This window comes from Phaethon lepturus, unplaced genomic scaffold, assembly GCF_000687285.1.
Source record: "Phaethon lepturus isolate BGI_N335 unplaced genomic scaffold, ASM68728v1 scaffold4381, whole genome shotgun sequence".
Lineage (NCBI taxonomy): Eukaryota > Metazoa > Chordata > Aves > Phaethontiformes > Phaethontidae > Phaethon > Phaethon lepturus.
In genome coordinates, this window is record NW_010515394.1 from 20,713 (window position 1) to 32,006 (window position 11,294).

General features: G+C 47.9%; 1 protein-coding gene across 1 annotated transcript in view; it reads left to right on the plus strand.

The window, feature by feature from the left end:
- FAM179A (family with sequence similarity 179, member A) overlaps positions 1–11,294 on the plus strand; it is a 32,417-nt gene that overhangs the window by 9,838 nt on the left and 11,285 nt on the right. Inside the window, 7 exon segments of the mRNA XM_010295757.1 lie at positions 1,160–1,324; positions 3,547–3,688; positions 5,267–5,372; positions 7,162–7,397; positions 9,048–9,206; positions 10,267–10,384; positions 10,541–10,572. Of these exon segments, the coding sequence (XP_010294059.1) occupies positions 1,160–1,324; positions 3,547–3,688; positions 5,267–5,372; positions 7,162–7,397; positions 9,048–9,206; positions 10,267–10,384; positions 10,541–10,572 (958 nt within the window).

Consider the following 11,294-nt stretch of genomic DNA (forward strand, 5'->3'; position numbering starts at 1 on the left):
CTTCTCGTGCTGGCCTGCCAGCGAGGAGGCTGGGGGTGCACGGGAAGCTGGGAGGGGACATGGCCAGGACAGCTGACCCAGGCTGGCCAAAGGGATATTCCCTACCATATGACGTCATGCACAGTACATAAACTGGAGTTAGCCGGGGGGGCGGAAATCGCTGCTCAGGGACGGGCTATCGATTGCCAGGTGGTGAGCAATTGCTGTATTGGGCATCACTTGTTCTTGTACATTCCTCTGTCGGTATTATTATTGTTGTTATCATTGTTGATTTTTTCTCTCTTTCTGTCCTATTAAACTATTTTTACCTCAACCCATGAGGTTTTTTTCTCATTCTCTCCCCTGTCCCACTGAGGGAGGGGGAGTGAGTGAGCGGCTGAGTGGTGCTTGGTTGCTGGCTGGGGCTAAACCACGACACCAGTGCTTATATTTTATCCACAGGAGCAAGCAGCATTAGAAACTTGATTGCAGCTGACAGTCTCCGATTGTGCTGCTGCACGTGCTACTGTGACTTTAGTGGCAGCGAACGTTAAGAGTCAGCACTCAGCCCAAGGGCATCGGACAGGGTTTTCTGCTCTTTTTTGCTACTGTTTTATGAAGTACTGGTGAGGGGTGCTGAGGTGGGAGCCCCAGAAATGTAACTTCCCTACCCAGCCTCTGAAAAAGGAAAGCGCAAGACAAGCAGTACTGAGGTTTTCTCATTTCCTTAGGGAAAGCATCACTGCATGGGATTTTAAACTAAAACAGGACTTTTAGTTTAGACTAGATATAAGGAAGACATTTTCGATGTTGCGGGTGGTGAAACACTGGCAGAGGTTGCCCAGAGAAGTTGTTGATGCCCCGTCATTGGAGGCGTACAAGGTCAGGCTGGACAGGACTCTGAGCAACCTGATCTACTTGAAGGTGTCCCTGCCCATTGCAGGGCAGTTGGACTAGATGGCCTTTAAAGGTCCCTTCCAACCCAAACTATTCTGTGATTGTATGATTCTGTGATTGCTGTTCCACGTTAGTGTGCAACTGTTATGCTTGGAGTTGTTTGGGACAGCAAAGGGATATGACCCAGCTCCAGCAAGATTTCTGGCCCTTTCCAAGCCCACAGCCAGCCTGTCCAGCCTGTCCAGCACTCTCCACTTTACAAGGTCCTTTTTGGTCTCTGCAGGCTTTAGCCTACCACCTGTCAATGGGCCAGCTTCCATTGCCCAGAGCACGAGCAATGCATGCAGAGAGCGCACTGGTTCTGCCTTGAAGAAGCGGGTCAACCGGCCCTCACTGCCCAGCATCCCCGTCATCAGCCAGGGTGGCAGCTCCCCACACAGCTCCTCAGGTGAGTCCGCTCCGCTGCAGCCCCTGCACCAGCTCTTTCACTGCACAAGGAGCACAGACTGCCTCATTCCTCAACCACAGGTAGGATCTCAGGTGCTGAGGATTGAGAGCAAACCTGCTTTGGATTCACTCCAGCTTGGTGATACTGGAGTAGTTGGGGCTTACAGATCCATTGGGAAGCTGGGCTGAATAAAGTAGATCCTTAAGCTCTAGCTTTTGCCTGTCCTGATAGTCCAAAATAGAACACTGGTGCCGAGAGGCAGCTGTAACTGCAGGGCTGAGCTCCGGTGCAGTCTGGCAAGGTGTGCTCACTGTGCACATGTGTGTGCCACCATGACCAATTAGCCATTGACCATCTTGGCCCTCTGCCTGTGCTGCTGCCTGGCTCTCCAGCCAGCATTTCTACTATTGCAGCAAAGTTGTCTCTGCATGGAAATGAGTGACTCGGTGCAATCACGCTATTGCACCTGGAAGAGCTTAATGGCTTCTAGCCCCTCTCATGCCACTGCCTGCAACGCAAACTGGGAGCCAGCAGCGCCTCTTCTGTCACCCCAACCAAATACGGTGAAATCCCTGATGCCAGTGACAGGGATATCTGTGAAATGCAAAGTAGTCCCCATCTGAATATTTTTGATTTTGCAGTTCCCCCATCCTCCACGCTTTGTAGAACATGCAAGGTGGCATAAAAAACCTACAGAGTCCCTAGCAGTTCATCTAGATTCTCTGCAATCTTTATACTCAATACTTCAGACAGCTCAGATGTTTTCATCTACACTTTAGAAAGTGAGCTTTTGAGTGCAAGACATGACATGACATTTTTTACCTATGGTGCTTTTGATGACAAATAGGTTTCATAACAAATGCATTTGTCATCTGAATTTTCTTACACCTTGTATGTATTTATCATCAAGAGAGTGTGTTTGCCAACAATTTGCATCTATATTTACATATTTTTATTCTCAGTTCACATTTGGAAGGCTTTTTTGTCACAACTCTCTAGACTAGAAATTTCTTTTTTCCGCAAGAGGAAGCTTAGGCATTGCACAGTCTGCACACAAGTACATTTGATGACAAATAAATTTCACCTCAGCATCTTCGAAGTACAGCCAGTGGGTACCTCTGAAAGAGTAAATGTTCATAACACTTGGAAAATAGCATAATCCATAAACTACTACTTTCCCAATAGCGTGCCAAAACGTACGTGCACTCTAGAGAGCACACTGCTGCGGGAGAAAGATGGACTTCACAACTCTGTGAGAGTTATATTCCGAAGCCATTTATTGTCTTGTCTGACTCCAATATATATCATAATTTTCGTTTAGTCACTGCGCACACACTCATGATTGGTTACAACTTGTTACACCCACTATTACAATTGGCTATATACAAAATATCACGCGCTGTCCCTGCGCCTCTCACACAGTCAGGATTCGCTGCTTGCAGGTGTTCCTGTTTTCCTCGCTTCTTCTTAGTTGTTTACCACAGCTCCTTCTCCGCAAGGCCGAGCCGTGCAGATATCCAGCTGTTTACCAGCTTCTCAATGCCACAGCTCCTTCTCCTTAAGGTCGAGCCATGCAGGGTAATCCCAACACACTGTTGGGTACGTGCACTCTAGATAGCACACTGCTACCTAGAATATTTGAAGTAAATGGAAACAGAGGCACGGTCAGATTTACAGGGTCAGGTATCGCACTGTTCCCTGGTGGTTGCTCCTTGGGGATTCACCCGAGCCCTGCAGGACTCGGCTGTCCAGGCTTGGTGCTCCCTGGGGGCAGCTGGAGGTGTTTCCTCAGAAAGTTACAGGGTGCCTCTGTCCCCAGTGCTCCAGGTAACAGGGAGGTGATACAGGGTGGTATGTGCTCAGCTCAGGAGCTTAGTCCTGGGGCAGCAAGTCTTGCTGGGCAGTGCTGTCTCCCGGTGAGCACGGGCTCTGCGGCACCATGAATCTGCAAGCTGGCTGTGGTACCTATATGGACTTGGGAGCTGGCTCTGTGTGCGCGATGTTCAGGTTTACAGGAGGAGCTGGTGCCTGGCTGGGGAAGACTGGGAGATGGTTGGGCGCGGGCAAAAGCAATGAGCCACACAGCAGCAGGGAAGTGTCTGAACCAATGCCAGTTTGCATCCATATGTAGTCTTGGCTGGGAGAGTGGGTTGCAGCCTGCTTGGTGGTGGGGTGCCTTGCCCCGGGGTATGCGATGCTGATGTCTGACCCTCTCCTTACAGCAGTATCGCTGCCAGCCATTACTCTGGACTTCCTGGAGTGGGGAGAAGAGGCGGAGTGTGGGAACGTCCAGGAAGCCCGAGCCTTCCCTAACCCACAGCAGGGACTGCTCAACGCGCTCGCATGGCTCAGCAGCGATGACTGGTAAGAAAGTCCCCTGTGCACTCTTTCTCCCGCTCAGTGTAACGGTGAGTTAGAAATGTTTTTTTCTAGTGTCTCTGAGCCCAGACAGCCTCGATGTCCAAAGGGAACTAGTGAAACCACTCCAAAGCAGTCACAGCATCAAGATGTGAGAGCAGCCTTTTATTTGCCTTGGTGCGAGTCGCAGCAGGTCCATACTGTTTCCTGGCTTTGCCTTCTGCTCCATGTAGCTGCAGGTGAAATCTTCAGGGAAGAGAGAAAGTTATGGAACAAGATGATTTGCTGGCTGAAGCCAGAAGCAGGATGGAAGCGGCCTTGAGTGTAGAGATTTGGGGGCCTCTGCTCACTGGCCCAGGTGGGCCTGAGTACGGATTTATCTCTGGTCCCGCTGCTGGCAGCAGCAGCAGGACACAGGGCCTCCCTGTGGCCTCCTGCATGTGAGTCCCAGCAGTGCCTGTGGGTTCTGAGAAACGGACTGAGGCATGCTCCGTCTGTCATTTCTCCTGAAGGGCTCGTGGCACAAGATAAGGTACAAGAAAAAAAATCCCTTAGGAATCTTGCACTTCTCGAACAAAACTTTCTCCTCCTCACTGCGTACTATGGGCCAAAGATGTTTTGCTGATAATCACAGTGTGTCCTGAAAGTAGACACAGACAGGAGGAGACTCTACAAATTCCAGGTGATATTGGTTGTCTTTTTGATTTCCGAGTCAGCGTACATTCACTAGGGCTCCATCCACACTGGGATAACCCCGAAAAATCTTCCATGATGCATCTCATTGTGCAATGGCTTTGTTTTGCCCCTCTCCCCTTTCTCTTCCCGGTTCCTATTTGGTGCCGTGTGGGGTACAGAGAGCTGCTGCACGTGTGGGGGTTCTGGGTTACACTCAGAGATCCCGGTGGGGAGGGTCCTCAGCCTGCCCTGCAGCCCTGGGGAGCCAGTGCCTGCATCAGGTGCCTTCATGTAGCTCAGGTCCGTCACGAAGAAAGTGCTGAAAAATGCGTGGTTTTATGACTTTTAAATAACACGTTGCTGTTGTAGCTGTTATTTTAAGTAGGGACTTCCTGGAAAATGCAGCATTTCAACTGCGCTTGCCCACGTGTGGTATCTTTTAGAACATACTGCTTTGGGGTGGGGAGTTGGGAGGGAACTAGACTGCAGAATGCAAACTCAGCTATGGTGTGACAATGCAGACTCACTCCTAAACCACCCTCTGGGAATGGAAAAGAGGGAAAATGCCCCAGTAACAGCCACGCAAGACTGTATCTCAGGGGCAAGGTACAGGGAGGGTGCAAGAAACAGAACCATGGCACAAACTCCCAGCTTCTAGGAAGCAGCGACACAGGGACTTTGTGTGCCAGGGATTTCAGAAAGGCTGTCTTGTTTAATGGCCACAGCCATCTCTTTGCCTTTTGGATTTATGTCCGCTTTTGACCCCTACAGCATCCTGTGGCAGTGAGTTCCTTTATTCAATGAGAAGTACCTCCCTTTGTTTGTTTCAGCCAACACCCTGCCATTTCAGAGGGCTGCCTAGTTCTTGGTTGGTGAGAAAAATCAATCTTTTTGGCAATTGCCTTTCAGGGAGCAGAAAGCGAAGGGACTCCTCAGCATCAGACGCCTGGCTATCTGCCACTCAGAAGTTCTTCTTTGTAGACTTCATGATGTTTCCTTGGCAGTTACCAAAGAGGTAAGAACAGTGTGTTTAATTGTGTCCCATGTACAAGGTGTAGAGTGGGTATGTGCTTGTTCATTGACATATGTGCTCAGTGTCTGCCTTCACTCCTATTTTTAGACCTCATTTTTCTAATAGCTATGTCACCTCCCTATATGATCTGTCTGTACATCTAGGTATATTCACTGGTATGTAGGGCATCTGCCTCTCTCCTCTTCAAGCTAGGTGTCATTAAAATGCCATATACACATGCAGAAACCGAGACACTGACCAGGTGATTTGCCACAGCCCAAGTCTCTGCCCAAGCTGTAATTAAACACTGCAGCTTTTGCCTCCCAGCTTCATCCCTCTTCCTCCTCCTCCTCAGCATCCTGGGCATTGACTGCAGGTATTTATTTTCCAGTGTTTCCTGATGATGTTTTCTCCTTCTTCCTTTCTGTGTGCTTTTTGGTAATTTGCCCTTCCCATTGACCTGTTGGCCCTGTGCACTGATGGAGTTCTGTGCTGCAGCCACCGAGTGCTTGGAGCGGCCTGGCTGTGGGGTTTGCAGGGCAGTCGTGCACAGCTTCACTATCTCATCTCTCAGTTAGCAGAGGGGTCTCAACCTAAGCTCCTTAATAACATCTGTGGCTATATTTCCAACCTGGCACTTGTCTGTGGCCTGAACCAGCTGCCTTGTACTCTTAATACAAATTGCCAAATATATTAGATTTTCCTTTGCTTGCAGAAGACAGTAAGGCTTAGCTCATTTCCATGAAAATCAGTCCTTCTATCCAATGTTTAATGGTGTTGGAGGCTTGGATGCCCCTTGTGTTGTGGGACTCTTCAAACCTTTCTGTTGAGATATGCAGGACTCAGATTCTCCCACTCTGAGGTGAGGGTTAGGAACAACCCTTTCAGCTTAGCTCATCTGATTTTTACATCACTTTTACCGTTCTGAGGTGATTTCCTCCTATCTGACTCATGTGCAGAGACACCTTCCAGCTTTCATTTCACTCCAGTCCCAGATTTTGGTTTCACAAGCACTTCTGGCACTTATGTGGCTCATTTTTATTGAGGCACAACTAAGTCTGGCAGAAAGAACCACAGGTCCGTCCTTCAAACTATCTTTCAAATGAAGCGCATGACTCTGAGATGCTTCTTCCTTATTGTTGTGGGAGAGCCTTTTGGAAGCAGGGAACACTCCAGAGCAGCACTGAATGCTGTGAAACCCCACTGACCGCAACTGTAATTGCATGGGATGTCCAGGATCCTTGAGTACCTTGAGTCCAACAGCCAGGATTCTCCTGAGTAGACAGAGCTGCAGATGGACTCAAGGCCCTGCTGCAAATTTGTCTGTAGACTTGAGCCCATATTTGCTGTGTCCTGGTTGAGTGCTCAAACTGCCAGTGGTGCATTTTTGGACAAGAGGAAAGTGTACTTTTCCGCAATCGTGTCTTAGTGAATTGTACCTTTATAGTTTAAAAACAGCTCTTGCTTTAATTTTTTGTTTGTTTTCCATCATAGGGCCTAAAATCAAAGCAGTCGATGTTATGGGCTAAGTATCACACTGGTTCTAGGTGAAACAGTATTTTTTAGGGCTGCTGTCTCATTGAAACTGTACTGTGTAAGTGGGCCTGAGGCCAGAGAAGAAGTTGCTGTCGGAGTGACTGTGTTTCCTGTGTTTGTGGTCTTCTGCTTTTACTGTGCTCTGACGTTCCACCTGGACACAGCAAGAAGTCTTGTTGTTTCCTGGGACTTTTATCTCGGGGAACTGATCTTCTGTACAAGGTGATTCTTATGTTTCCTCTCATGACTTGCCCAGGTGAACAACCTCCGCTCGAAGATGTCTCGCTTTGCCATCGGCACACTTGGAGAGCTCTTCAGGACCATGAAGAAGCACATGGACCACGAGGTGGATGAGGTTGCTCGGGTCTTGCTCCAGAAGGTGGGGGACTCCAGCAAGTTCATTCAGAAAACAGCCAATCGATCCCTGGGGATCATGGTGGGGAGCGTGACTCCTGCACGAGCAATGACTGCTCTCATGGCTAGTGGAGTCCAGTACGTCGTTCTTCTCTTAGGCATATCCTTGACCTTAAATTGTGTGGCTAGAGGGAAGGGACAGGAGGCAGAAGGGGAATGATGGGAGGAAAGGGCCCTTTCTCCTGCATCTTCTGTGAACTCGGTGATTTGATTCTCATCTCAACCTCGCTCCCTTCCACTTGTCAGCTACTCCTGCCCTACTACAGCCTATTTGTTCTCACAGTCTGTCAACGCTGCCTAGATGTGGTGAATGATGGGGAAGTGAAAGTCCCTGCAAAGAGTGCTGATATAGCCTTGTGGCTTTGCAGGAAGAGGGACAATGGCAGTTCCAGCAGCGAGCACGCTTTGCTACTCCACAACGCTAACCACAGAGGCGCTGGCAAAAACCATGCATCGTCATTGTGACATTAACTTGAGCAATAAGGAGGCTGATTGCTGGGACATGGAGCACATGGGGCAGAAGCCGCAGGTGCAGCTCCTGAGAAGGAGGAGTCTGTCTGACTGTTGTGTCCTTAAAGCTCCACTTTCTATTCCAATTGATGCAGCATGTTAGCCTTGAGATGGTGAGTCAGTCAGTCAGTCATCACTTTACAGGCGCCTTCACAGGCCGACTCCCATGGGATAGCTGAAGCAAATGCTGCCTTAAAATATGAGTGCTGTGCCTGACAGTTTCAAATAGGCACTCTCCAGAAAGGACAACCTGGCTACAATGACTGCTATTCTTTCCTCATCTTTTAAAAAGAGTAAAACAGTCAAACGTACCTCTTTCCACGCCTCAAAGAACAAGCTGGCTGCATTGCTGGGTATTCTACAGCTTCATGCCCCATAGGGTCTTTCTCCCCATTTGTTCTTTTGAAGGGTCTGCAGATGTGGACATAAACAGGTGGAATAAGCCTCAATCCTGCTACAGCTCTGTCTGCGTAGTGGGAGCCCTCTGGTGTCTCAGCATGAATTGGCTTTCATTTCCCTCTTTCTCAGAGTTAGTTTCTGGAAGGAAATTGAGTATCAGATAGTCCAGGGAGATTGAATTCCACCCTCTTCCTTGCAGGGAGTTCCTCTGTACAGTGCCAACGTTATGTTTATCCGAGGACAGAATCTTTTACAGGTGGCTCAAATTGCAGCAAGGACACATAGAATCACAGAATTATTTAGGTGGGAGAAGAACTTTAAGACCATCAAGTGCAACCGTTAACCTAGCACTGCCAGGTCGACCACTAAGCCATGTCCCTAAGCACCACATCTACACGTCCTTTAAATACCACCAGGTACCTGGGCACCCTGTTGCAATGCTTGACAACCGTTTCGGTGAAGAAATTTTTCCCAATATCCAATTTAAATCTCCCCTGGCGCAACATGTGGCCATTTCCTCTTGTCCCATCACTTGTCACTTGGGAGAAGAGACCAACACCCACTTGCTATTGCCTTCTTTCAGGTAGTTGTAGAGAGAGATAAGGTCTCCCCTCAGCCTCCTTTTCCGCAGCCTAAACAACCTCCGTTCCCTCAGCCGCTCCTCAGAAGACCCTTGTGCTCTAGACCCTTCACCGGCTTTGTTGTCCTGCTTTGGACAAGCCTCCTTCCCCCAGCAATGACAGGGACAACACTATGACCAAGGCCTGTGCTTCTGGCCCTCTTTTCCCTCTGCGCCGGTGTGTGTTCTCTTGTGTCCAGGCACCGCAACGTCCTGGTGCGGAAGTGTGCGGCCGAACACCTCCTGACCGCAATGGAGCAAATCGGAGCTGAGAAGCTCCTGTCGGGCACGCGTGACAACACCGAGCTGCTGGTGTGCACGGTGGTGAAGCTTGCTCAGGACCGTCATCAGGACACAAGGTGAGGCTCTTCATTTCACCTCCTGAAATTAGAAAACTGTTTGATGTCTGGCTATAAATGATAAAACCAAAAAAGAGTGGAAGGTAAATATTAAGAAAGTTACTTCACCGAGGGGATAATGTTGGCTGGAAAAGTGACTGTACTGGGTAATGTGAGGTTGCCCAGCAAGGACAGTTGTCAAATTCCTGGACTGCAATATTTCTTTATTCAGATCAACTGATCTCAGATCAGTCAATCAAACAATTTGTTTGGTCTTCTGTGTGCAACGCAAAGCTGAAGCGTTGGCCGCTGTTCATCACTGAAAGATCCCAAGCATTTATTTCTGGTAAGGTTAAGACTGTCCTCGAAAACTTTGAGCTGTCTTCAAAGAATGTACTCAGTCTTTCTAAACCTCTTCTGCAGATTTAGTTGCCTCTGATAGTCGCAAATTTTTCTTTCCAATGCATGTGTAATGTTGTTGTCTGTGGCTGAACGACTTCCAAATTCTCTCTTGAAGATATCTGTAGTTTCAGAGTAGCAAAACCAAACCAAACCACCAAAATCTCCCTACTTTGGTTATTAATTTAAATTTCCATTGACACATGCTAAGAACATGAGAGCAACTAGCTGCCCATTGGCATACGTCTAGTACAGAATAAGAAATACTAAGCAGGAGGCGACTTGTCCTAGCTTCTCTGTCAGTTGAAGGAAGGCAAATTATTGTGCAATGGCAGGAAGACCCTGCAAATAAGCCTTGATGGCAAAGCAGGAGATGTGCTACGCTCGTCCCACTGGACCCTTTGATCCCACAGAAGCATAGCCACATCTGCAGAGTGAAACTGTATTTTCCTGTCGCCCCGTGTTCTCCTCTTGCCTCTTGTGTTCAGCTGGCAGCACTGTGCAGTGGCGACCAGTGGAGGTAAATATCTCTCTTTGCTGGATAGGTAACACCTTCTCATGAAGGCATTGCACATAACGAGTTTAAAATATCAGCTTATTCTATTAACACTTTTCCCTTATTTGTTCACAGGGCAGAAAAGCCAGTAATAGCCTGTACTGACTTCTCTCTTTCCTGTGTTAGGTGTTATGGGCGGAAGATGCTGAGTCTATTGATGAGTCATCGAAAATTTGATCGGTATTTGAAACAGTCTGTCCCCTCACGTGACTTGGAAGATGTTATGGCAACACTTAAGCAGAAAGTAAGTGCTTGGCAGGAGAAATGTCTCCTTTTTGCAAGTCCTGAGACTGCTAATCTGAGATTAAACATACCTAATATTTATCTATCTCATTCTTCTTTCGCTGAATCATTTTGCTTCTGGAAATGAACTGTTGATCCTCAGCCTGTTTATCCGCAGACAGCGAAGGAAGTATTATCACTAGAAATAAAGTGGGTCTATTTTGAATATGAGCCACAAACAGGAAAGGGAACTAGGAGAAAATGATTTTACTTTCAAACATAAAAACCCCCCAAGAGTACCGCCCTAATAAAGCAAGGAAGTGAGAATAGCGCTTCTGAAAGTAACGTCTCTGCAACAGACGAAGGAAGTAGTAGTGCCAAGAAAATTTCCAACTCTCCAAAAGATGCCCAAGGCAACCATAACGAGTACATATACTGTCTGTGTTCTGGGAATACTGCCCTGCTGTCGTGCAGTGGGGAGCTGGAAGAAGCTTTGAGAATTCATTGTCCCTTTTTTTTTTTCTCATTCCTCTCCATTTACATTTTAGAAAGGAATGTGCATTTGTGCAGGAGTAGGGAGAGTGATTGTGAACCAAGTCAACTCCCAACACAACATGCCAACCCCCAGAGAGCCCAGAAGTTTCCCACTATTCCCTTTGAGAAGGCTTGTTCCCTACCAGTTTGCATTATTGCCATTTGTGCTCAAGAGTAGTGAATTCAGGATTTTATACTGCTGCCCATTATGGTAGCACCTCAAACCTGCCTTGGGTTATTGAAAACAAAGAGTGGACACCAGTGTATCTCTGGCCTGTCTCCCTCTCTAAGCTGTGAAATGTTCCCCTCACCCTTTCTTGGTCATAACTTGTGTTTTCAACGAGTCATTGCCTCTTTTGTCTTCTCTAGATTGATCGGGGTTTTTTTGTATCTGTAGG